Source organism: Populus alba, chromosome 19 (assembly GCF_005239225.2).
Source record: "Populus alba chromosome 19, ASM523922v2, whole genome shotgun sequence".
Classification (NCBI taxonomy): Eukaryota; Viridiplantae; Streptophyta; class Magnoliopsida; order Malpighiales; family Salicaceae; genus Populus; species Populus alba.
In genome coordinates, this window is record NC_133302.1 from 5,517,932 (window position 1) to 5,545,333 (window position 27,402).

The 27,402-nt window shown below is 33.2% G+C and overlaps 2 protein-coding genes across 12 annotated transcripts; both read left to right on the plus strand.

The window, feature by feature from the left end:
* The first annotated feature begins 2,045 nt into the window (after window positions 1-2,045).
* Window positions 2,046-25,829, plus strand: LOC118038255 (putative disease resistance protein At4g10780). 11 transcript variants are annotated; one of them, XR_012168914.1, is made up of 12 exons: window positions 18,072-18,333; window positions 18,888-18,985; window positions 19,096-19,171; window positions 19,297-19,376; window positions 19,449-19,472; window positions 19,579-19,695; window positions 19,833-19,943; window positions 20,094-20,214; window positions 20,378-23,324; window positions 25,135-25,251; window positions 25,380-25,490; window positions 25,579-25,829. XR_012168914.1 is itself a non-coding variant. In XM_073406981.1 (10 exons), exons 2-10 carry the CDS (start codon window positions 2,946-2,948, stop codon window positions 9,954-9,956), a joined length of 4,248 nt encoding a protein of 1,415 aa, XP_073263082.1. In that variant the 5' UTR covers window positions 2,046-2,244; the 3' UTR covers window positions 9,957-10,076. The 11 variants fall into 11 exon arrangements, 10 of the variants coding, with proteins under 10 accessions (XP_073263082.1, XP_073263080.1, XP_073263081.1 ...); XM_073406981.1 differs by lacking the exons at window positions 18,072-18,333; window positions 18,888-18,985; window positions 19,096-19,171; ... (7 more) ...; window positions 25,380-25,490; window positions 25,579-25,829 and adding exons at window positions 2,046-2,244; window positions 2,946-3,266; window positions 5,165-5,374; ... (5 more) ...; window positions 6,648-6,705; window positions 6,784-10,076; XM_073406982.1 differs by lacking the exons at window positions 18,072-18,333; window positions 18,888-18,985; window positions 19,096-19,171; ... (7 more) ...; window positions 25,380-25,490; window positions 25,579-25,829 and adding exons at window positions 2,049-2,244; window positions 2,946-3,022; window positions 3,140-3,266; ... (5 more) ...; window positions 6,343-6,463; window positions 6,648-10,076.
* LOC118038265 (large ribosomal subunit protein eL34) lies at window positions 15,959-16,539 on the plus strand. The gene has a single exon (XM_035044578.2). It carries the CDS (start codon window positions 16,009-16,011, stop codon window positions 16,366-16,368), a length of 360 nt encoding a protein of 119 aa, XP_034900469.1. The 5' UTR covers window positions 15,959-16,008; the 3' UTR covers window positions 16,369-16,539.
* Window positions 25,830-27,402: the final 1,573 nt, after the last annotated feature.

Genomic DNA, 27,402 nt, shown 5'->3' on the forward strand with positions numbered 1-27,402 from the left:
TATAGAATTACCGGTTGGTTAACATGAATTATTTTAAGCAGCAGTTTGGATAAACTTAAAGTATTTTAATCATAACCTTCCACACATATTGTTTGATATGTCATTTCGATTTTTCTTTTTTAAAACCAAAATTTAAAATAGACACAAAAAGTTTATTGGTTTGAATAAACGTTTAATTATTTGATAATCTAAGATTTTTAATTAATACTAGGAAGCTCGCCACATATTTGGTCGAATAATATATATATATATTAGTTGTTACTGTCTAGTTTGATGATTTATTTTAAAAAACTCAAAATTTTAAACTTAATTTAGATTGGATTTGTAATTGAATCAAATAAGATATTGATTCAGTGAAATTTTATTCATCTAATCAAAACAAACTACTTCATATCTAGCAATGTTAATAGAAAAAAATGAAATAATATTATTTTAATAAAAATAATTAATAAATAAGTAACTCGTAAGTTATTAAATATCTAATACTATATTAAAATATTATCTTAAACCAAATAAATTAAGCAGACTTAAAAATGTTATAATGTTACTTCCTAATAATTTAGTAAGGATAGAATATATATTCAAAAACAAACTTTTTTATATTAAAAAAAAAAATTCAAAATACAGCGTAGCACTACATAGGCACCCACCACTTTAGCAAATTGGATTATACAACTTGCTTCATTGGTTTTGATAAGGGCTAGCTTCGTACAGGCCCCCAACTTATAACCAATTCTCGATTGCGTCCTTATTGTTTTCTTTAGTGACGTCTTTAATGCATAAAGCATTCTTAGCTTTGCCCCGTATTCAAATCCGTCGATGATTTCTATTTAAAAGCTGTTTTTTTTCTTAAAAAAAAAAGAAAAAATAAAAAGATAGAACTGGACATCTTTTAAAAGTTTGTAACAATCTTACATGAAAGGACTAATTGAGGATTGTCATAGAATGATGTATTAATTTAAGAGCTTTACCCACTAGGAAAACACAGATTGCCAATGATGAATCCCATGGCATATGTACATGCATGTTTGGAAGTGTAGTAATAGTTATTTTTTAAAGTATTTTTTATTTAGAATTATATCAAAATAATATAAATTTTATTTTTTAAAAATTATTTTTGATATCAGCACTTTAAAATGATCTAAAAATATTAAATATTTTTTATTTAAAACAAAGAAAAAAATAAAAAAAAATTAATTTTTTTCAAAAACACTTTTAGATAACAAAAACAAAAAAGAATGCCTATGAAAACACGACTTGTTTACACAAGCAACAAAAATTACAAAAATTTCTCTCTTGGCCATTTAATATTCCTGGATTTTGGCTAAAGAAAAAGCAAAACAAAATCACATAAATTTCTCTCTTGGCCACTAGATTAATCTTGGACTTTTGGCTTATTCTTCATCAACACCAGTTCAATGGTCCCATTAATTCAATAACCACTGAAATTTCCAAGGAATGCTCGATATTTTTCTCTCTATAATCTCATCCAAAGCCTTCGTGAAACACACAACGGGGAGACTTAATCATCAAAAAGCTAAGTCTACGTATAATTTTCATGGCCTAGCTAAAAAATATTGTCATCAAAGTCACTATTATCTCGAGAAGTAGCAGAATTTCCTAGGCTTCACGCTGCTACCTTTTGATTTGGCAAAATTTCGTTCAATTTAATTCTTTAAAAATAATTGAAACTTCCAAGATCAAATATGATATTGAAACCAGAAAGTAGCCTAGGTGTGTTTTTTAAAAATTTTATCCCTAAAGTTTTTGCATTTTGCATTTTGATTTTTAGTTTTAGTTTTGATCTACAATTTTATTTTATTTGACTCGGAAAAAAATAAAACATTCATTCAGTGAAATTTAATTGATTCAATCAAACCAATCTAGTGCACATCTGGCCAGATTAATAAAAAAAGATAAAAATGATATTTATCTTATAATGTAATGTCTGGGTTGCTTCCTGGCAACTTCCTTCCTATCAAACAATACGTTAATTAATTATTATTATTGAGGCGACCTTACTAATAAATAATATTATGTAAAAGAGCTAGCGGCTGTAACGTTCTCTTCCCTATTTTCCTTTCCACATCTCATGATCAGTGCGAACTAGATTTATGTAAGCTGCAACTTTATTATTTTTCTAAGCCATATATTCTTTTCTAATCTGTGATTTCTCTTCCTTTTCTTTTGGCTGATCACTGCTCAAGCAAACCAGCTAGCACTTGAAGAACATCTTGAATCCAGGTAAATTATTTGTCATTCATCTTGTCTGAATCTTTAAAGTAATCCATGATAAATAGATAGATCTTTTTCTCAGATTTTGTAATCCATGCCCTGTGGTGTTCATACTGATTAAATTAACCCTAAACGTTGAATTCATTGTTTTCGTCTTTCCAAGATTCTTTGCTGTTCTTAACTCTTTATTTTAGATTCACCCTTTTCTTTTCCAATTAATGGGACTGCCATTCATTTTTATTCAATATTTTTCAACTTTTGTTTCTTACAATGATTCAATGAATTAACTTGATCGGTAATTACCTTTCAATAAACAAAATAAGAATAATTAAAAAAGAACAAATAGGAGTTGAAAGAGGTTCGTTTAACAGTAAACAATGAATCCTGCATTTGTTTTGCTCCCCAAATTATGAATAAATAGGAGTTGAAAGAGGTTTTTGTTCACCCCGTCAAAACAATCAGCTCTTCTACCTTCAACAGTTATCCTGCATCTTTCTATCTATCATAAAAAGAATTTGAGTATGATAATTTATCTTAAAAGACAAAGGATTAAATCATTAACAACAACATTTATATTTCATATTTTTCATCCGAATTTCTTTAACAAACAAGAAAGTCATTCACATATATATATATATTCTTTTCTGATCTGTGCTTTCTGTTCTTTTTAGACCTCAGTTTTTTTGTCTTTTCTGATCTTTTCTGGTCAGATGGAAGGGTTCCAACCATCTTTTATGGAGGAGGTTGACAACTTTGAATCACTACTGTCTGAGCTTGAGTTTCTCTCGTACGTCATTTTTAAGCATATTTTATCAGAAGATGATTGCTTGCAATTTAGTTATTCTTCGGTTTATCCTATTATTGCCAAAGAACAATATAATGTCGTCACTGTCCATGGAAGCAGGCCGCCACCGGAGGTTCCAGTCAACCACAGCTCCATATCATGCAATGATCAAGGTGGACAGAACAATGTGATCAACAATAGTATTCAACAAACAACTCCGTTGCCAACGTCCTTTCCTGAAACAATGGTGAGTGCTCCAATTTGCTACAATGTCCATTGAATTAGCAAGTGTTTGTATTATGCAAAAAGTTTTATGTTTAGTGTATCGATCTCGAGCATCTTCAAATTGTTTACTGTTAAACAAACAGACAGCAATTGGGAGATTTAGACATTTTTTATGATATTTTTTTATCATTAAGTTTTATATAAAATTGGCCTCAAACTCCATCAAGGCATCATAATTCCTTTATTCATCAACCTCAGCCGGAACATGGCTATATGACACCGAACGCAACCACTTCACAACATGGTGGCTTCAATCAACCGAAATTATCTAAATATAGACTTTAGAATCGTTCTTGATTTCTTGACGGTAGAAATAACAGGACTATTATTAAAATAAAAATAAATAAATATGCTCAGACTCTTACCATGTACCAATAGAGAAAACAAGGTAGATGTCTCTCTGTTTTTTTTTTTTTTTTTTTTTATAAAGCATTTTTGTTTTTAATTTCATTTGATAATTTATTTCAATAAACTTGTTATGAAGCTCTTGTGGTCTAAGAAGAAAAAAACAATTCAATGTAGAGTTGATGTTTGACTTAACACAAGATTTTGTTCAATTTAATTGATTAAAAATAAGTGAAATTTTGACCGTCAAATTTTATATTAAAATTTTGAAGATAAATATTAAAGACTGAATCTGATATTAAAACTAAAAATAAGTAGAAAGTTTTTACAAAGGTAAATGTTATGAAAAGAAATTGCTATCCAACTGGTGTGCAGATTGGACAACAAATCAAGCTATGTTCTAAATATCCTCGGGTTGCTTGAAGCTAATGCCTGATTGTTGCGTTCCTGTGATTTTAATAAGTGTATGAAAGTCTATTTTATTATTAGTTTGTTTTTGTATTTTAAAAGTATTTTTAAAAAATTAATTTTTTATTTTAAATTTATTCTAACTCTTTTGTTTTATCATTCTCAAAGTCCAAACAACAACGGTACTGTCAAGATTGTTATGCTTATGCCCGCAATCTAAAATATAATTTGGTTTTGTACTCAAGAGATATGTTTATTAAAAAATCTGGTTATTTTAAAAAAAAAATTAAATTAATATTTTTTAATATATTAATATTAAAAATAAAAAAATATTTTGATTACTATGAATAAATAGGAAGCTTACGAATGGTTAAAAAACCATATTCCAAAGTTTAGTTTACTGGTTGACTCACATATTAACTGAATAACCTGAGTAAAAAAGAAAACCACATCATATTATGATGGTATTTGTTAAAAAAAAAATCTAAAATAACAATGTTTTATTTTAACATTATCTTTTTAAATATTTTTATTTTAAAAAAGTTTCACATAGATGTAGATAAAAAAATAAGAAGATGTTTTAATTTAGCAACGATAGAGCATCCACAAGAAAGTAACGGTTATTAATTTTCATTAAAAGAAAAGCTAAGAGACTTGGGAGAATCACTATATATCCACACCTATTTCATTGTAAATTACAATAGTACGTAATCCAAATTATACTAGTTTTTAGGTTTGGTGGAATATTTTTTTTGTTTATTAATTAAAAAAAAACCTAAAAAGTATAAGAGAATCATTATTTTACTCATACTCATTTCATTATGGATTACAATAGTAATCAATAGTGTTTTGCTTTTTCTATTTTTTTTTCCTTTCCTTTCCTTTTTTTTTTTTAAAAGAAAAGTATATTATTGTTTCTCATATTCATGTGTTTACATTTTCTAGGCATCTTCTTCTAAGCTTTATAATTGGGTAGGTAAAGTAGTGTTTTTAACTCCTTATTTTAGATTCACCCTTTTCTTTTCCAATTAATGGGAATTGAGTTTCACGTCCTTTCTGTTCTTTTTTCACCTCAGCATGTACTAATCATCTTGTACTTTTGGTCAGATGGAAGATGTCCCACCATCTTCTATGGATGATGATCTTTTCGATCTTCAATCACCACTTCTCCTATTATTCCATGGAAGCAGGCCGGCACCGGAGGTTCCAGTCAACCAAGGCTCCATATTATGCAATGATCAAGGTGGACAGAATATTGTGATCAACGATAGTATTCAACAAACAACTCAGTTTCCAACTTCATTTCCTGAAACCATGGTGAGTACTCATGCTTACTCCAATTTGCTACAATGTCCATTGAATTAGGCATCATTATTCCTTTATTCATCAACCTCAGACGGGACATCGCTATATGACACCGAACGCAACCACATCACAACATGGTGAATTCAATCAATCTGGACCTTCTTCTCCTGCTCCCTGGTATCCAATTTTTCATATTTAGTATTTTCTGAAAAAAAAAAGTTTTTCAATCATTATTTAACTTCTTCTTCTTCCTCTTGTTGTTGTACTTATCAGTGAATTCATTATGTTTGAATATAGGTATCAGCCTAATCCTAATTTATTTGATCCTCAATGTGCCAATCCCATGGTACCTGGACCATCAATGCCTTTGAGGTAAGCTAAAATGATATCAAATGCTTAGTGGATTAATAGCAAAGAATTATGCATATGTATAAAGAAATCACCAACAAATGTTGCTCATTTAGGGACCAACAATGGACTGATTATCAGTTACCAATGAGCAATCAAGTGACTGCGATGCTACCTGGACCTCAACCTCCAATGAATCAAAGGTATTAACCTCGAATATACTTTTTTAATCATGAAAACAATGAACTTGACCAAAATTGACGTGGATCTTTCAAGTCTTTTTGAGCTCTCTATCTCTCTTTTTTGTGAGAATAACAGTTCTATGTTTAACTATTTGAATATTATTCAGGCATCAGAACTCCTTTATTCATCAACCTCAGCCGGGACATGGCTATATGACACCGAACGCAACCACTTCTCAACATGGTGGCTTCAATCAACCTGGACCTTCTTCTCCTGCTCCCCGGTATCCAATTTTTCATTTTTAGTATTTTCTGTAAAAAAAACAATTAGTTTTTCTGCATAGTATTAATACCTTTTCGATAATTAGATACACCATTGATTTTTAGTGCTTAAGAGAGACTACCAATTATCGAAAATTTTTATAATATGATCATTTCATTTATATATAGGTCACAGATGGATAACTTCCAAGTCGGAGGATTGCAAAATCAAACTGCTATGCCAAATGCCTCTAATCCTGGCCCTGACACTTCCTTCCAAAGTCAAAATAGGGGTTTAAATACTCAACAAGTAAGAAGTCTAACTGAATTATCGTAGTCTTTTTCCCCTATGATTGTGCTATAAACTAACTATCAATTTTGATAGCAAAATAGTTTCTCAATCCGGAAACTTCTGTTCTGTAACTTGATCCGTCAATTTTTATTCCATATTTTGACTGATTTTTGTTCTATACTTTGACTTCTTTTTTCTATAGGTCGAAAAGGTTGGATCAAATGATCCGTTTTGGAATCATGTTGAAGAAAGTGATGAGGGTAGGATGAAGTGTAAGTTTTGTCGACGTACATTTGCCAATAAAACCTCCATTTCAAGGATCAAATGGCATTTATCAGGAGAGGAAGGGCATAATGTTGCCATTTGTCTTGGGGTGCCTAAAGAAGTTCAAGAAGCAGCCTTTCTAGCTATGCGTGGTGGCAACAAAAGACATAAAATCACAGCAAGTTCAATCAGTGTTAATGATTGTGGAATTTCAACAATGGTAGGAGGTATTGGAAGGGTACAAAGAGAAGTTCAGGTTGTAGAACTCGGGGTAGGGGAAGAGAGGATTTCTTCTCATGCAATAGCAGGAAACGACGTAGTAAGCATGACCGGAATGAGAGCACAAGAAGATAGAGTTTCCGAAGGGGCACTCGAGAGCAGAACGAGGACAGAACCAGTGGATCGAGTGTTGGAACAGAGCAAAGCAGTACAACTGGGAGTTCAAGGCGTGGAACAAGGTCCCGGAGAAGAGAGAATTCAGTCGCATTTACAAGCAGAAAATGACATGGAAAACACTGATGAAGGATCTTTTCAGCATGATGCATTTGAGACTATACCAAGAACAGAGCAAGTTCAGCTTCTGGAGCCTCGAGGAGATTCATCCCAATTTTGTCTTGACATTGGAAGATTTTATGATCAACCTTGTGCTCCATCAGTAAACAATGATGTAAATAGGCATGATGCGCTGGACATGGTTAGAGTGAGGACAGAACCAATGGAGGAGGCTGGCGCAGGAGCTAGATCTTCTGAAAGTCTGAAATACAACAAGACTAGAGGAGTTCCATTACCTACTAGCTCAACAAAGCCAGTGGGTCGAGCATTCGAAGAGAATACAAAGGTGATATGGTCTTTGTTAACGGATGGGGAAGTCTCAACCATTGGCATTTATGGGATGGGGGGAGTTGGTAAATCCACAATACTGCAACATATCCATAATGAGCTTCTACGAAGACCAGATATTTGTGATCATGTTTGGTGGGTGACTGTGTCTCAAGATTTCAGCATTAATAGATTGCAGAATTTTATTGCTAAACGTCTTCATCTAAACCTTTCAAGCAAAGATGATGATTTGCATAGAGCTACTAAATTGTCAAAAAAACTAACGAAGAAACAAAAATGGGTTCTTATTTTAGATGATTTGTGGAATAATTTTGAGCTACACGAAGTGGGAATTCCTGAAAAATTGGAAGGATGCAAGCTGATTTTGACAACTCGATCAAAAACGGTTTGTCATAGGATGGCTTGCCAGCACAAAATCAAAGTGAAGCCACTTTCTAAGGAAGAAGCTTGGACTTTGTTCATGGAGAAACTTGGACGTGATGTAGCACTTTCACCAGAAGTGGAAGGAATTGCGGAAGCTGTTGCAAGGGAATGTGCTGGTTTGCCACTAGGAATTATTACAGTGGCAAGAAGCTTGAGCGGAGTGGATGATCTACATGAGTGGAGGAATACATTGAAGAGATTGAGAGAATCAGAATTTAGGGACATGGATGAGAAGGTATTCAAGTTATTGAGGTTTAGTTATGATCGGTTAGGTGATTTAGCACTACAACAATGTCTCTTGTACTGTGCATTATTTCCTGAAGATGTTTATATTGAAAGGGAGGGGTTGATAGATTATTTGATCGACGAGGGAATAATTAAAGGAAAGAGGAGCAGGGGAGATGCATTTGATGAGGGCCACACGATGCTTAATAGACTTGAAAATGTCTGCCTATTGGAAGGTGATAAATTCATGTATGGTGGTAGTAGATTTGTCAAGATGCATGACTTGATTAGGGACATGGCCATCCATATACTGCTAGAGAGCCCTCAATACATGGTTAAAGCAGGTGCGCAATTAAAAGAGTTGCCAGATGCAGAGGAGTGGACGGAGAATCTGACGAGAGTTTCACTAATGAGAAACATGATCGAAGAAATTCCTTCCAGCCATTCACCTAGGTGTCCCTATCTATCAACTCTATTGCTATGTGAAAATCGTTGGTTGGGATTTATTGCGGATTCATTTTTCAAGCAATTGCATGGGCTTAAGGTCCTCGATCTGTCTTGGACAGATATTGGAAATTTGCCAGACTCTGTCTCTGATTTGGTGAGTCTCACAGCATTATTGCTCAATGATTGTAAGAAATTAAGACGTGTTCCATCATTAGAGAAGCTCCAGGAACTGAAGAGGTTGAGTCTCTCTCATACTGCACTTGAAAAGATACCGCAAGGAATGGAATGCCTAACCAACCTGAGGTATCTTAGAATGAATGCATGTGGTGAAAAGGAGTTTCCTTGTGGGATATTACCAAAACTCTCTCACCTGCAAGTCTTTGTACTAGAGGAAAGGTTAATTGATCGAAGATATGCTCCTATAGCAGTTAAAGGAAAGGAAGTAGGATCCTTGAGAAAGTTGGAAACTTTGGAATGCCATTTCGAAGGTTTTTCTGACTTCGTGGAGTATCTCAGATCTCGGGATGGGATCCAATCATTAAGCACATATACAATTTCAGTAGGAGAGGTGGGTAGATACATTGAATATTTTCCAAGTAAAACAGTTGGGTTGGGTAATTTGAGTATCAACGGAGATAGAGATTTTCAGGTCAAGTTCTTAAATGGCATTCAAGGACTGATTTGTCAACGCATCGATGCAAGAAGTTTATGTGATGTTTTGTCATTAGAGAATGCAACTGAACTGGAGCGCATCCTCATTCGGGTATGCGATAACATGGAGAGCTTGGTTTCATCTTCTTGGTTCTGCTCTGCTCCACCACGATTGCCATCATGTAACGGTACGTTTTCTGGTCTTAAAGTGTTTGTTTGTTTTGGCTGTAATAGTATGAAGAAGTTGTTCCCGTTTGTGTTGCTGCCAAACCTCGTAAACCTAGAAATGATTGAAGTGAGTTTCTGTGAGAAAATGGAGGAGATAATAGGAACAACAGATGAAGAAAGCAGCACCTCCAATTCCATCACGGAAGTCATTCTCCCAAAGTTAAGAATTCTAAAATTATTTAGTTTACCAGAACTGAAAAGCATTTGCAGTAGAAAACTGATTTGCAATTCTCTTGAAGATATTAGTGTAACGTTTTGTGAGAAGCTGAAGAGGATACCAATTTGTCTTCCCTTGCTTGAAAATGGCCAGCCATCTCCTCCCCCTTCTCTTAAAAAAATCGTGGCATTTCCAGAAGAATGGTGGGAGACAGTAGTGCAGTGGGAGCATCCTAATGCAAAGGATGTCCTTCGTTCCTTTTGTGAAGTAATATAATATAGTGTGTAGTGTGCTTACAATTACATAAATAACATTTTTCATTTTTTTTATTTCATTAAAGGCCACTGAATTGTCATATATTTTTTTAATTCGATAGATAAAGAATTATAATTTTAAGTTTGATTAATATTTTATTTTCATCCTATTGAGTTTCCCCAAGATGAAAATCCAAAAAAATAAAAAAAATACTATATTGATTTATCATTAAAGTAACCTAATAAAATAATAAATCTATTCACTATTATAAATCATCACTGAAAGTATTCTTCTACACCATTTTTAAAATGTCTAAGAGAGAGTATGAATGTGGCAGTTTTGGTTTCTAAACACATTTTTTTAAATACTAAATTAATACTAAAATTAGAAAGTAGTATAGGCGTGATTTTTAAAATTTTATCCCTAGAAAATCTCCCTCTGGTTGTTTGAAGCTAAATCTTGATTGCGTTCCAGTGGTTTTGATGAGTATGAAATGCTAAAATGGAATAAAAATAATAGAAATTAAACAGACAAGTCAAGGCCCAGCTGGAGTCGTGAAATTTCACTGATGAGGATTTCAAAAAAGGAACTGCTAAAGCCTAAAATTTAGGCAATTTGTTTTTTGACACAACGGGGATCATAGAGACGTGATGAAATATAATTTTAAAAATTTAAAATATTTTTAAATAGTTAAGATTAAATAATTTTTTAACTTAAAACAATTCAGCTTCAATAAAATATCAAATATTATAAAATTAAAATATTTTAACACTAATATTTTAAATATAAAGCGAGATCAATGTTATTAAAGCTAATGAGATCTAAAACATTTATTTTTTTGCTTAAATTCCTACAAAGTATAAACTTGAAAAAAAAACAACATGAATATAAACCATATATATTAGTGATAAATCAAATTTTAAAAAATTAATATCATAGTTAATGAAAATAGTAATGAAAAAGAGCTTTTTATACTTTGATTCAATGGCTTTTTAAGACCGGAACAGAACATGTAGAATGAAACCGGAACATTCTGAACGGAATTTAGCCAAAAAATTTAGAAGGGATCGAGATTTGAAATGAGATGAAAATTATTTTGTTTTTTTTTTTTTGAATTGGTATGAAGTCATTACAAATAAAACGAAACGAAATTAACAACTTTCATTTTAATATATTTATAAATAAAAAAACTATTTTAAAAATAACAATAATGACATTTCCTGCTACGCTGTCAAAATCACTCTAAAAGTAATAATGTTTTTTAATCACAACTTTCCACTCACATGTTATATTGATGTGATTCTTGACGCGTTACCTTGTTTGGGAATGCTTATGTTTTTAAAAATTTTGATTTTTTTTAAATAATTTTTTTATATTTTTAAATTATTTTAATGTATTGATGTTAAAAATAATTTTTTAAAAATAAAAAATACTATTTTTATATATTGTTAGATGGCTGCCAAAGAAGTCCTAAAATTTAGGTTTTTGATGAAAACGTGTGGGACACGGGGACCATGGGGACGTGATGAAAAAGAGGGTTTAAAAGTGGGGCTGCCCATAAAGAAGACGTGTGGGAATTCCACCAGAGAGAAAAAAAAAAAAACAAGAAAAGAAAAGAGATTAATGTAGTTTATGGATTCAGTAATGTTTTTTCTGTTAAATGGATTAATTGTTTGATTATATTTAGTTCATTTATTTATCTGTATTGATTTAAATTTGTTTACTTTAATATTGATTTAATAAAAAGAACTCCTAAAGCATGTACGTGGGTGCCAAAAAAAATCTTAAAATTAACTCAATTGGAAAGAATCATGGTACTTACTGCCAAGATTGTTATGCTCGCAATCAAAATGTAATTTGTTTTTGTACTCAGAATTATGTTTGATTGCATTTAAAAATCTGTTACCAAACACAACTTTTATAAACATACATTTTCTAGCCGGCAGGTAACAGTACGCTGGAGATATCTACTGCTGCTCAAAGTCCAAACAACAACGGTACTGCCAACATTGTTATGCCGCAATAAAAAAAACATAATTTGTTTTTATATTTAAAATTATGTTTGAGTGCATTTAAAAATCTGTTTATCTTGGAAAATTCTGAAATTGTTTGATTTACCGGAACTGAAAAGTACTTATATTTTTTTATTTTTTATTTTGATTTAAAATTTTATTTTGTTTAACTTTTAGTTCATGAGTTTGAGATGAAAGGAAAAAACAATCACACAACAAAAACTTGGAAAAGGATAAAAAGTTATTGATCGAACAACTTTCTGGCAACAAAAACACATACAGTATCTTTGTATCAATGGAAAACTGATGTGAAGATTGGATAGCAAATCAAGCTTCATAGTAGATGTTGAAGTTTTCCACTGCACTGAATCTCCCTCTGGTTGTTTGAAGCTAAAGCTTGATTGCATTCCTGTGGTTTTGATGAGTCTATGAAAGTGCATTCTATTCTATCATTGGAATAAAATGCTAAAATGTGAATAAAAATAATAAAAATTAAACAGACAAGTCAAGGCTCAGCAGTCGTGAAATTTCACTTTGAACCAGGCTGCACACACTTTAGTATTTTAATCGCAACTTTCCACTCACGTATCGGATTGCTGTGATTCTTGACGCGTTGGAAAAGTATCTTGCAGGGCTACAAATTAGCCACATGGTTAGCCTAACATGAATTCATAGAAAGAAAGAGCGTTTATTAATATGAAATACTTCTTTTTTTTATATAATGTGCATACAATTATATAAATAACATTTTTCATTTTTTTTATTTCATTATCTTTTTAAGACTATTGTATTGTCATATATTTTTTTAACTCGATAAATAAATAATTATAATTTAAAGTTTGATTAATATTATATTTTCATCTTATTGAGTTTCTCCAGAAAATCCCAAAAAAAAAAAATACTATATTGATTTATTATTAAAGTAAACTAATAAAATAATAGATTTAGTCATTAGTACAAATCATCTTATATCATTAACTAGCAATAAATTAATATTATTGAATAGAAATGCTTTCATTTTTTATTGTCAGCTTGAAAGTGAATTAAACATTAATTTATTACCTGAGTTTTCTTCTCCATTTTATTTAATTTAAGAAGCATTTCTTCGCCACTTGATGAAATGGATAGATTAAAGAACGACCTTTTTGGCTAGACAGAGTCAGTTCGATCTCTTAGCCACTTGCATAAGAGATGACAACTTTACACTTACCCATTAATTATGGTCCCATTGATGTAAAGGGACGGACACCAGCCTACCTTAATGACTTGTGAGCTTCAAATATGAACCAGGGTTTTTATCCTCTCTCTTTTTTTCATTAATTATGGTACCATCCAATTTATTTTTAATTTTTTAATTTTTTTATTGTTATTTTATAGTTTTGTTTTTTATTTTCTTGATTTTTCAATTATATCTCTCATTTTTTTTATTTTATTTAATGTTTTATTCAATTTAATCCTTATTCTTTTGATTGTTTTTTATTTATTTTATTTTCTGATTTAATCCTTCATTATTTTCTCTCATTTAATTATTTTAATTGTTATTTTATTTGGATTATTTTTTTTCAGTTTTACCTTTTATCATTTAGTTTACTTGAGAGTTGACCTTCATTGTTTTATTCGATTTTTTATATGCTAGCTTATCCTGGTCGTGATTTGACATTCTAATTCAAGTCGTGTTTTTTATTATTTTTTAAAATAAATGTTTTTTTTTGCAGTTTATTTTCCAACTTTTGTTGTGCTGGTAATTGAACGTTATATATTATTTTTTTTTTTCATGAGATTATCTTATTTTTATTGAATTTTTATGATGTAATAAAATAAAATCGTTAAGATTTTTTTTAAAAATAGTGAGAAGGTATCTTTTTATAATATTAACAAGTATTTAATTTTTTTATTATTAATCATTGTTGTTTTTTTATCATTTGTTTATATATATAATATTATTAATAAATTAATCGAGTTTATTGAATCCATTCAAATTAATAACCTAAATTTCAAATTTTTATTATTGCTTTTAAAAGCTATTATTATTAGGATATCTTTGTTATATTAAAAAAAACAAAAAATCAAAATACAGCGTAGCACTACATAGGCACCCACCACTTTAGCAAATTGGTTTGGATGAGGGCTACCACTTGCTTCATTGGTTTGGGATAAGGGCTAGCTTCGTACAAGCCCCCAACTTATAACCAATTCTCGATTGGGTCCTTATTGTTTTCTTTAGTGACGTCTTTAATGCATAAAACATTCTTAGTTTTGCCCCGTATTCAAATCCGTCGATGATTTCTATTTAAAAGCTGTTTTTTTTTATATATATATATAAAAAGAGAACTGGACATGTTTTAAAAGTTTGTAACAATCTTACATGAAAGGACTAAATTGAGGATTGTCATAGAATGATGTATTAATTTAGGAGCTTTACCCACTAGGATAACACAAATCGCCACTGATGATATTCTCGTAGACTGGAAATGTCTTGGCACGGATTTGGACTAACACGAATCACTAGCACATGTACATTTCATGGCCTAGCTACAAAATTGTCATCAAAGTCACTATTATCTCGAGAAGTAGTAGAATTTCCTAGGCTTCACGCTGCTACCTTTTGATTTGGCAAAATTTTGTTCAATTTAATTCATTAAAAATAATTGAAACTTCCAAGATCAAATATGATATTGAAACCAGAAAGTAGCCTAGGTGTGTTTTTTAAAATTTTGATCCATAAAGTTTTCACATTTTGCATTTTGATTTTGATTTTTAATTTTTATCTAAAATTTTTATTTTATTTACTTTTTAGTTCATGAATATAAAATTAAAAAAATCACCGAAAAACTTGAAAAAAAATAGAAAGTTATTGGTTGATAATTTCCGTACAACCAAAAAAATATATCTTTGTATTAATGGAGAATTGGTATGCAGATTGGATAGCAAATCAGAAGGGTATGTTTAAGATTATAATAGTGATTGTGATTTAAAGTATTTTTTTGTTTATAAATGTTTTAAAATAATATTTTTATTTTAAAAAAATTATTTTTGATATCAGCACATTAAAACAATATAAAAAAATTAAAAAAAAATAATTTTTATTTTTAAAATTTTTAAAATTTAATGTAACGCGGTGCAAGAACCGGTAGATGTTGAAGTTTCCTACTGCACTGAAGCTCCCTCTTTTTAGTTTGAAGCCAATGCTTGATTGCGTTCGGTAGACTAGGTTCAGGAATTCATTTTAAAAAAAAGTATAGATTTTTGTATCATTCGTGGATATATAGTAAAAATTCTCTTTTATGTTAAGATTTAATAGTTTAGTAAAAATTCCCTCATTATGCTTATTACGAGCCTCTCACAGTTTAAGAAAAAACATTTCAATGTTAAGAGTTGAAGCTCTCACAGAAAAGTCAAGGCCCAGGAGTCGTGAAATTCACTTTGAACCAGCCTGGACGCACTTAAAATAGTAATTTTTTTCTATTTTTTTAATTTGTCTCTGTGGAGGCTTGATACCAATGTTTTAAAACTGTACCGGCCCGGCGGGTCGACTCGGAACCCGACTAACCTGGGCCTGGAACCGCTCTGGGTAAAGACAAAAACCCGCTCAAGAATTGGCCTAGAAAAACTCGGTCGACTAGGGATCCGGTTCACCCGGTCAAACCCAAGTGAGACCCGATCAATTTTTTTATTATTTTAACTGTCATTAAACTACGTTGTTTTTATTTTTTTAAAATGCTAAAACACTGAAGAGTTTATTTTTTTAAAATGCTAAAACACTGAAGAGTGAAGAAGAGCGGAGCAAAATCACTAACCTAATTAATGTTACTCTTTGAAACCCAACTAATCAAGGGCTTCTGCTTCTCAGGTTTTATCCTCCATCACAATCACGAGAGCCTGTTTCAGCAAGAGGGTCCCAACTTCTGGTCCACCCCATAAGCTCTGCCAACCAAGCATGTACAGCTGCACGTGATTCACCATAGGCTCCTTGCCATGAGCACATAAGCAACAAATGAAAATGCCCTCCTTTGTCTGCCCACCATACACCACCCAGAGACTTAAGAGCTGGTGATCTGAAAATGGTGCAGCGTCTGACTTACTGGAAGCGTCACAGCTACGCCACAAAATCTAACCAATACCGTGTGGTCAAAACCCCTGGTGGGAAATTGGTTTACCAAACCACCAAGAAGAGGGCTAGCGGACCTAAGTGCCCAGTTACTGGCAAGAGGATTCAAGGGATCCCTCACTTGAGACCTGCTGAATACAAGAGGTCTAGACTGTCAAGGAATCACAAGACTGTGAACCGTGCCTATGGTGGAGTCTTGTCTGGAAGTGCTGTTAGGGAGAGAATTATCCGGGCTTTCTTGGTGGAGAAGCAAAAGATTGTGAAGAAGGTTTTGAAGATTCAGAAGGCCAAGCAAAAACAGGCCTCAAAATGATGAAGTGAAGTCTTTTGAGTTAGAGGATGTGTTTGAGCAAAATTTTGTTATGATTAATGACAGTCAAATGTGGAGTTGTTTGTTAGTGTTTTTGATTCTCTGATGACTTGGATGTGTTATTTCACCTTTTGTCAATTTGATTTCCTTGCCTATATTTGGATAGATTGCCAATTTCCTTGCAAAACAAATAAAAATGCCCTTTCCACCTCTCTTTGAATATATTTGATCACAGTTGCTATAATTTTTTCTCCATCAGTGAACGGCAATGGCAATTGATGATGACAACAAAGAAACTGCAGGAAAATGATGGTATTAAGCTTATTGGTTAGAGAAACTGTATGGTTTTTTCCTTTTTTTTTTTTTTTGAGTTGACCCGGTTTGATCCGGGTCAACCCATCTGACCTGTGACCCGATCACTTGACTGGGTCAATGACCGGGTCGAGTTTCAAAACTATGCTCGATACCCCAAAGTTGGCCTACAATCACCACAAAATTTTTTATATTTCTAACTGACAAAAAGTCACTGAAAAACTCGAAAAAAAATGGAAAATTATCCCAATTAGTAATTGCTACGTAATTAGATTTGGAGCCTCACTATCATATGCACTGTGTTTTTTATTTTTTTTTAATTATTTTTGATATTATATATAAAAATAAAAATAATAAAAATATTATTTTAATATATTTCTAAATAAAAATTTATTTTAAAAAAAATTTACAGCATGCATAAATATACCAATTTTTTTTGAAAATTTCATGTGTTTACATTTTCTTGGCAGCTTTTTTGAAGTACAGTTTTAAAATCCGGACTGGCCCGATGGGTCAACTGGGAACCCGGGTCTTGGACCGGTTCGGATGAAGATAAAAACCTGTTTGGAAGTTGGCCCGGTAAAATCCGGTCGACCCGGTAGGTCGATCCATAACCCGAACGACCCGAGCAAACCCGGATAAGACCAAACCCGGACAAGATCCATTGGATATTGTATCAAGAATCGGTGATAAAGGGCTGGTGTTGTGGTTGTCAAGGAGAGTGAAGAGAGTTGGAGCTACTGGCCAGAGTTGTGGTTGTTAAGTACTACTTCCTATGTTGCTGTGTCACGTAGTAGTTTAAAGAATCCATTTTTGTTGTCTGGTAGAAGGATCTAGATGAGGTCTAAGTCATTTTCAGAGCTTTCTTGTTGTTGTTGAGGAGTTGCCATGCGCCGCCAAAGCAAAAGCTTCCACTTTCCTTAAAGTATCGCTGCTTGATAAATTAGGGCTTTGATTTTGAAAGGATTGTTTATATACATGTTGGCTATGCATTGGTGAATTTTCTATCTTGCCCTTCATCTTTTTTTGCCACCAAACTTCTGAAATGGATTACTGTTAGGAAAGGTTGATGTTGATCATGGCACCTTTATATTTATAAATTAATAATACGAGTAAAATATAAGAATTTGATTAAAAATATATATATATTTTTTTAAAATTTTATTATATATAATATATATAATCTATATTTACATCATTGTTTTTTTTTTAAAATCATATAAAATATTAAAATTTTAAATATATTTTTTAAGATTGATCCATAAAATTTGGGACTCAATCTCTTGATCAGATCAATCCCGGATCGAGTTTAAAAACTATATTTCAAGTGTATACATGGGCCGGGTCCACACGTTAACTGTCTTTATCTTATAATGTAATGTTTGGGTTGCTTCCTGGCAACTTCCTTCCTTCCTATCAAACAATACGTTAATTAATTATTATTATTGAGGCGACCTTGCTGCTGTAACATTCTCTTCCACATCTCATCTCATTATAGAATTCCCTATTTTCCTTTCCACATCTCATGATCAATGCGAACTTTATTATTTTTCTAAACCATATATTCTTCTGTGATCTGTGATTTCTCTTCCTTTTCTTTTGGCTGATCACTGCTCAAGCAAACCAGCTAGCACTTGAAGAACTTCTTGAATCCAGGTAAATTATTTGTCATTCATCTTGTCTGAATCTTTAAAGTAATCCATGATAAATAGATAGATCTTTTTCTCAGATTTTATAATCCATGCCCTGTGGTGCTCATACTGATTAAATTAACCCTAAACGTTGAATTCATTGTTTTCGTCTTTTCAAGATTCTTTGCTGTTTTTAACTCCTTATTTTAGATTCACCCTTTTCTTTTCCAATTAATGGGACTGCAATTGATTTTTATTAAATATTTTTCAACTTTTGTTTCTTACAATGATTCAATGAATTAACTTATCAGTAATTACCTGAATCTTTTTGAACAAAACAATATCCTGTTATTATCCTGTTGAAAGAGGTTTGTTCACCCCATCAAAACAATCAGCTCTTCAACAATTTTAGGATCTCGTGTCATAAAAAGAATTTATATTTCATATTTTTCATCCGAATTTCTTTAACAAACAAGAAAGTCATATATATATATATATATATATATTCCTTTCTGATCTGTGCTTTCTGTTCTTTTTAAACCTCAGTTCCTTTTCTCTTTTCTAATCTTTTCTGGTCAGATGGAAGGGTTCCCACCATCTTCTATAGAAGAGGATATCAACATGATATCGGATGAGCTCGATCTTCATTCACTACTGTCCGAGCTTGAGCTTCACTCGTACGTCATTCTTAAGCATATTTTATCAGAAGATGATTGCTTGCAATTTAGTTACTTCAGTTTATCCTATTATTGACAAAAACGAATAATGTCACTGTCCATGGAAGCAGGCTGCCACCGGAGTTTCCAGACAACCAAAGCTCCATATTATGCAATGATCAAGGTGGACAGAACAATGTGACCATGGTGAGTACTAATTCTTACTCCAATTTGCTGCAATGTCCATTGAATTAGCAAGTGTTTGTATTATACAAAAAGTTTTTATGTTCTTATCTCGAGCATCTTCAAATTGTTTATTGTTAAACAAACAGACAACAATGGGGGATTTAGATGGAACATCATCGTCATGGATCAACCAAAATGAACCAAATCGGCCTCAAACTCCATCAAGGTACATTATATTCATCATTATTTAACTTTTCTTCTTGTTCACACTAAATGAATTCATTATGTTTGAATATAGGTTTCTGCCTAATCCTAATTTATTGTGAGCTCTCTATCTCTCTCTTTTTTTTTGTGTGATCATAATGGAACTAGAAAATCAACCAAGTGAGCATAACAGTTCTAAGTTTAACTATTTGAATATTTTTCAGGCATCATAACTCCAATATTCATCAACCTCATCCGGGACATGGCTATATGACACCGAACGCAACCACTTCACAACATGGTGGCTTCAATCAACCTGGACCTTCTTTTCTTCCTCCCCGGTATCCAATCTTTTATATTTAGTATTTTCTGTAAAAAAACAATTAGTTTTTCAATTAGGAAAGTAAAAACATGAACCCAGCATGATAATCATAAGTTTGTAATGCTTCATATTGGTTGTGAATGATTTTGGATTCAGATTTCAATTTCTTTCTAATCAAGGACAAGTCGATCAAGCTGCTATAATTCCTAATATAGACAATATGCAACAAGAGAACTTCGTGCCTCAAAATTATGGCAACTCTACTAGGTATTGATCAAACCTTGGCAATATGCTGTCGTGTTTTAACACAGTATTAATACCTTTTTGATAATTAGATACACCATTGATTTTTACTGCTTAAGAGAGACTACCAAATATCGAAAGGTTTTATAACATGATCACTTCATTTTTATATAGGGCACTGATGGATAACCTCCAAGTCCGAGGATTGCAAAATCAGACTGCTAGGCCAAATGCCTCAAATCCTGGCATTGACACTTCCCTACAAAGTCAAATTAGGGGTTTAAATACTCAACAAGTAAGAAGTCTAACTGAATTATCGTCATCTTTTTTCCTCTATGATTGTGCAATAAAATAACTATCAATTTTAATAGCAAAATAAGGGTAACTTGATCCATTAATTTTTATTCCATATTTTGACCGATTTTTATTCTATATTTGACTTTTTTCTTCTTCTATAGGTCGAAATGGTTGGATCAAATGATCCGTTTTGGAATTATGTTGAAGATGGGGCTGATGATGGTGGTAGCATGAAGTGTATGTTTTGTCCACATACATATGCCATTAAAACTTCCATTTCAAGGATCAAATGGCATCTATCAGGAGAGAGAGGGCACGGTGTTGCCATTTGTCGTGGGGTGACTAAAGAAGTTCAAGAAGCAGCCTTTCAAGCTATGTGTGGTGGCAACAAAAGACAAAAAATCATAGCAAGTTCAGTCAATGTTAATGATTGTGGAATTTCAACTTGTCCACAAGAACAAAACATTGAGATTAACATGGTAGGAGGTATTGGAAGGGTACAAAGAGAACTTCAGGTTGTAGAACCCGGGGTAGGGGAAGAAAGGATTTCTTCACATGCAATAGCAGGAAACAACGAAGTACGCATGACTGGAATGAGAGCACAAGAAGATAGAGTTTCCGAAGGGGCACTCCAGAGCAGACTGAGGACAGAACCAGTGGATCGAGTGTTGGAACAAAGCAATGCAGTACATGGCAATTTGGCATGGGGTGCTGGAAGGATACAAGTGGGAGTTCAGGGCATGGAACAAGGTCCAGGAGAAAATAGAATTCAGTCGCATCTACAAGCAGAAAATGGCATGGAAAACACTGGTGAAGGATCTTTTCAGCAGATTGAGAATGTACTTAGAACAGAGCAAGTGCAGCTTCTGGAGCCTCAAGGAGATTCATCGCAATTTTGTCTTGACATTGGAAGATGTGATGATCAACCTTGTGCTCCATCAGTAAACGATGATGTAAATAGGCATGATGCGCTGGACATGGTTAGAGTGAGGACAGAATCAGTGGAGGATGATGATGTGGAGAATAGTGGAAGATCAGTAGTGCAGGCTGGTGCAGGAGCTAGATCTTCTGAAAGTCTGAAATACAACAAGACTAGAGGAGTTCCATTACCTACTAGCTCTACAAAGCAAGTTGGTCAAGCATTTGAAGAGAATACGAAGGTCATATGGTCTTGGTTAATGGATGATGAAGTCTCAATCATTGGCATTTACGGGATGGGGGGAGTTGGTAAAACAACAATAATACTACATATCTATAATGAGCTTCGACAAAGACCAGACATTTGTGATCATGTTTGGTGGGTGACCGTGTCTCAAGATTGCAACATTAATAAATTGCAGAATCTTATTGCTAAACGTCTTCATTTAGACCTTTCAAGTGAAGATGATGATCGACACAGAGCTGCCAAATTGTCAGAAGAACTAAGGAAGAAACAAAAATGGATTCTCATTTTAGATGATTTGTGGAACAATTTTGAGCTTGACGAAGTGGAAATTCCTGTCTCATTGAAAGGATGCAAGCTGATTTTGGCAACTCGATCAGAAACAATTTGTAATCGGATGACTTACCACCACAAAATCAAAGTGAAGCCACTTTATGCGGGAGAAGCTTGGACTTTGTTCATGGAGAAACTTGGACGTGACATAGCACTTTCACCAGAAGTGGAAGGAATTGCAAAAGCTGTTGCAAGGGAATGTGCTGGTTTGCCATTGGGAATTATTATACTAGCAAGAAGCTTGAGGGGAGTGGATGATCTACATGAGTGGAGGAATACATTGAAGAAATTGAGAGAATCAGGATACAAGGACATGGATGAGAAGGTATTCCAGGTATTGAGGATTAGTTATGCTCGGCTAAGTGATTTAGCACTACAACAATGTCTCTTGTACTGTGCATTATTTCCTGAAGATCATGTGATTGAAAGGATGCAGTTGATAGGTTATTTGATCGATGAGGGAATAGTTAAAGGAATGAGGAGTAGGGGAGATGCATTTGACGAGGGCCACACGATGCTTAATAGACTTGAATATGTCTGCCTATTGGAAAGTGCTAAAATGGAGGATGGTTATAGTAGAGGTGTCAAGATGCATGACTTGATTAGGGACATGGCCATCCAAATACTGCTAGAGAACTCTCAAGGCATGGTTAAAGCAGGTGCGCAATTAAAAGAGTTGCCAGATGCAGAGGAGTGGACAGAGAATCTAACAAGAGTCTCACTAATGCGAAACGAGATCAAAGGAATTCCTTCCAGCCATTCACCAATATGTCCAAATCTGTCCACTCTATTTCTATGTGATAATAAAGGGTTGGGATTTGTTGCTGATTCATTTTTCAAGCAATTGCATGGGCTCATGGTCCTTGATCTGTCTCGCACAAGTATTCAAAATTTGCCAGATTCTGTCTCTAATTTGGTGAGTCTCACTGCATTATTGCTCACTGAGTGTTACAACTTAAGACATGTTCCATCATTAAAGAAGCTCAGGGAACTAAAGAGGTTGGATCTCTTTTGCACTCCACTTGAAAAGATGCCGCAAGGAATGGAATGCTTAACCAACCTGAGGTATCTTAGAATGAGTGGATGTGGTGAAAAGGAGTTTCCTAGTGGAATATTACCAAAACTCTCTCACCTGCAAGTCTTTGTACTCCATGAATTTTCGATTGATTTAATATATGCTCCGATAACAGTTAAAGGAAATGAAGTGGGATCCTTGAGAAATTTGGAATGTTTGGAATGCCATTTCGAAGGTCTCCCTGACTTCGTGGAGTATCTCAGATCTCGGGATGTGACCCAATCATTAAGCACATGTACAATTTTTGTAGGAATGGTGGATGAAGATTTTTGGGAATACATTGTTCAATTTCCAAGTAAAACAGTTGGGTTGAGTAATTTGAGTATCAACAGAGATAGAGATTTTCAGGAAAAGTTATTAAATGGCATTCAAGGACTGGTTTGTAAATGCATCGATGCAAAAAGTTTATGTGATGTTTTGTCATTAGAGAATGCAGCTGAACTGGAAGAAATTAGCATTTGGGATTGCTATAGCATGGAGAGCTTGGTTTCATCTTCTTGGTTATGCTCTGCTCCACCACCATTGCCATCATATAATGGTATGTTTTCTGGTCTTAAAGAGTTTTATTGTGGTGGATGTAATAGTATGAAGAAGCTGTTCCCACTTGTGTTGCTATTAAACCTCGTAAACCTGGAAGTGATTGATGTTAGTGATTGTGAGAAAATGGAGGAGATAATAGGAGCACCAGAAGAAGAAAGCAGCACCTCCAATTCCATCACGGAATTAACACTCCCAAAGTTAATAATTCTGAAATTGTGTGATTTACCAGAACTGAAAAGCATTTGCAGTGTAAAATTGATTTGCAATTCTCTTAAAGATATTAGTGTAAGCCGTTGTGAGAAGTTGAAGAGGATTTTAATTTGTCTTCCGTTGCTTGAAAATGGTGGGAGCATCCTAACGTAAAGGATGTCCTTCGTCCCTTTATAATGTTTAGTTTGCCATCATTCCTGTATTGTTAATCCTTTTGTTGTAAGAATACTAATTGATTGTAACCTTAAATTTGCTCTTATTCAATAATATATCATTCTTTCAATATATATATATTTTTTTTGTAAAAAATCATGGGCAAACATAATTATTTTTTGATGTTGTTATTCAATTTTTGACCCCACGTGCTGGAGACGGTGTTTGCCTCTTTTGAATAGAGTGTAGGAGTCGCCAGAAGATTGATAAAAGCATATAAAGAAATATTTTTTTTCGAAACCTTGTTTGAGTTGTTTTCTGCTCTTTTTATCATTTCCCTTTGTTACCAAAATCATCAGGTTTTTTTAGGTTGATCAGGAGTCTTCATAATGCTAAATTCATTTTTTTTTTTTTATCTGGTCTTTAAGGTTGAATAAATCCCTTAGAATTTGCACTAAAAAATGATTCTGCTGCTGTCGTAATTTTTTGTTCCAACTTAGGCTCTAATTTTGACTCGGTTTCGTACGATATCTGACAATTCTAGGTATATTCTGTCACTCATTACATGTTGAAAAATTGACGTACACCTTTATTAGGTCCCAGGGATCATTGTTCTTAGAGTAGATTCTTAGTCAGATTTGGATGCTCAACATTGTCAAATGAAGAACCTTTTTGACCAACTAGATTAAGTTGGTAAAATAAGCTTTCGAAACACATGAAATCTCCTTGGATTTCTATCCTAATAAATTTAGTTTGAATCAAACCTAGAAAAACTGATGGGATTAGAAAACACTAACACCATAATAATTATAAAAGCAAACCAAAAACCAAGTAGCTTACCCTAGGTAGGGCGTACTAGGAGTGCTAATACCTTTCCTTTACTCAACCAGTCTCTTGCCTTAGAATCTCTGAAAGACCAGTTAGGGTTCCTAGTGACCAAAATATTAGGTGACGACTCCTTTACACAAAAAAAATAGAAATCAATCGAGGGTCGCCGCGACGCCACGCTCCGCCGCGAGGGTGCGACATTCGATATGAATTATGAAAATTGTAAGACTCAAACTTTTAGCTTAAATCTAAATTCAAGTCAGCTCAAACCCAACCTAAGTTAATCTAGATATATAAGGAAAAATTACAAGAAAATTACTTTTTTCTTTTTTAATTTTTATGACTGTCGTGACTTTCCCCTCCTCAAACCAAATCAGTTTTGCACATCAAGTACCTGCGATGCTACTTGGACCTCAACCTCCAATGAATCAATGATATTAACCTCGAATACACACTTTTTTAATCATGAAAACAATAAATTTGACCAAAATTGAACTCTATCTCTCAAGTCTTTTTTAGCCCTCTATCTCTTTTTTTTGTGTGTGCATATAATGGAACTAGAAAATCAACTAAGTGAGCATAACAGTTCTAAGTTTAACTATTTGAATATTTTTCAGGCATCAGAACTCCTTTATTCATCAACATCAGCAGGGACATGGCTATATGACACCGAATGCAACCACTTCACAACATGGTGGCTTCAATCAACCCGGACCTTCTTTTCCTACTCCCCGGTATCCAATTTTTCTGTTAATTTTATTTTTCATTCAGGAAAGAAACATCATAGCTTGAACATGAACCATCATAAGCTAAAAATAAGTTTGTAATGCTTCATATTGTTTGCGAATGATTTTTGATTCAGGATTCAATATTTTCCTAATCAAGGACAAGTCGATCAAGCTGCTGTAATTCCTGACATAGACAATATGCAACAAGAGAACTTTGTGCCTCGTCACTTCGGCAACTCTATGAGGTACTGATTGACTTCTAACTGTTGTGTTTTAAGAGAGACTACCAATTATGGAAAGGTTTTATAATATGATCACTTCATTTATATATAGGTCACAGATGGATAACTGTTGAAGATTGCTTCATGGAGCTGTCAAAGACGTTTCTTTTGTTTCTGTTATTTCTAATTATCATGCAAATAATAAGCTATTGTCCTAGTCTCAAGGAGTTAGTTATTCTGTTATTATGTTAACAGAACATAGCATGATTTCATGCTAGAAGTTTGCAATTCTGTTTCTTTATTTTTGAATATATATGTGTAACGATTGCATGGAATGTATGCAATCAGTTTTATTCATTCAACTGAAATAAAATCGAATTACAATCTTTGCTATCTCTTCTCTTCTTCCTTCTATCTTTATTTCTTCTCATTAACATTTTTCTTTTAAACACTTTCAATTGCTATCAGAGCTATTATCTTAAAGGACCTGTAATGGATGCTGAAACAAGTTTCTCTCATATTTCTTCTTCTATATTTGATGGAGAAATTATCAACTCTGGGCAGTAAAAATGGAGACTTATTTGGAGGCGTTGGATCTTTGGAAAGCTGTTGAAGAAGACTATAAAGTTCATCCTTTACCAAATAATCCAACAGTAGCTCAAATAAAAAATCATAAAGAGAGAAAAACAAGGAAATCAAAAGCAAAAGCTTGTCTATTTGCAGCTGTTTCAACAAGAATTATGTCTCTTAAATTAGCGAAAGATGTTTGGGATTATTTGAAGAAAGAGTATGTAGGGAATGAAAGAATTCGTGGCATGCAAAGTCTTAATCTAATAAGAGAATTTGAACTGCAGATAATGAAGGATTCTAAAACCATCAAAGAGTATTCAAACAAATTACTTGGAATTGTCAACAAGGTAAGGTTACTTGGCACAATCTTCTCTGATTGCAGAATTGTAGAGAAAATACTTGTAACTGTGCCTGAACGTTATGAAGCATCCATAACCACCTTGGAGAATGCAAAGGATATGTCCAAGATTACCTTGGCAGAATTGATAAATGCTTTGCAGGCTCGAGAGCAATGGAGACTTATGAGGCAAGATCATGTTATTGAAGGAGTTTTACAAGCAAAGTATCCCGATTTTGATAAGAAGAAATTCTTCAAGAAGAATCAGGTTTCAAGTAGTAGTAAGACTACTGTCAATCAATTCCAGAACAAAGGAAAATTTCTTAAGAGAAACTTTCCACAATGTCAACACTGCAACAAGGTAGGTCATCCACCATTCAAGTGCTGGAAAGACATGATGCAAAGTGCAGTAAATGTAATCAAATGGGACATGAAGCAATCATCTGCAGAACAAAATTTCATAAAAGGATGAAGATACTCAAGTTGCCAGTCAAGATGATGAAGATCAAATGTTTGCAGCTACATGTTTTTCAGTCCAGACTTCCTCAGATCACTGGCTAATTGATAGTGGATGCACAAATCACATGACTTCTAATAAGAGTCTCTTTAGAACCTTGCAAACTACTGAAGTTGCAAAGGTCAGAATTGGAAATGGTGATTGTATAGCAACAAAGGGAAAAGGAACGATTGCCATCACTACTAACTCAGGTACAAAAACTATTTTTAATGTTCTTTATGTACCTTATATAGATCAGAATTTGTTGAATGTTGGACAATTAATAGAGAAAGGCATGAAAGTGGTTTTCAAAAATCAATCTTGCTATATTTTTTATGCTGCTTGAAAAAAAATATTGCAAGCCAAAATGAGAGGAAAAAGCTTTTCATTTTTACCATTTGAGCAGGAGCACACAGGCTTTCCAACAAAATTGAATGACATGGAAGTATGGCATAAGAGGTTGGGTCACTATCATCAACAGCGAATGATCAACATGAAGAAGCATGAAGCTGTAAGAGGAGTGCCTTCATTTA

Bases quoted from the DNA above. Each gene is read 5' to 3' on its own strand.
- LOC118038265 (XM_035044578.2), top strand. From the start codon at position 16,009: ATGGTGCAGCGTCTGACTTACTGGAAGCGTCACAGCTACGCCACAAAA.
- LOC118038255 (XM_073406979.1), top strand. From the start codon at position 2,946: ATGGAAGGGTTCCAACCATCTTTTATGGAGGAGGTTGACAACTTTGAA. The intron at 5,540-5,659 runs GTATCCAATTTT...GTTTGAATATAG, and splicing joins CCTTCTTCTCCTGCTCCCTG to GTATCAGCCTAATCCTAATT. The intron at 5,914-6,059 runs GTATTAACCTCG...AATATTATTCAG, and splicing joins CAACCTCCAATGAATCAAAG to GCATCAGAACTCCTTTATTC.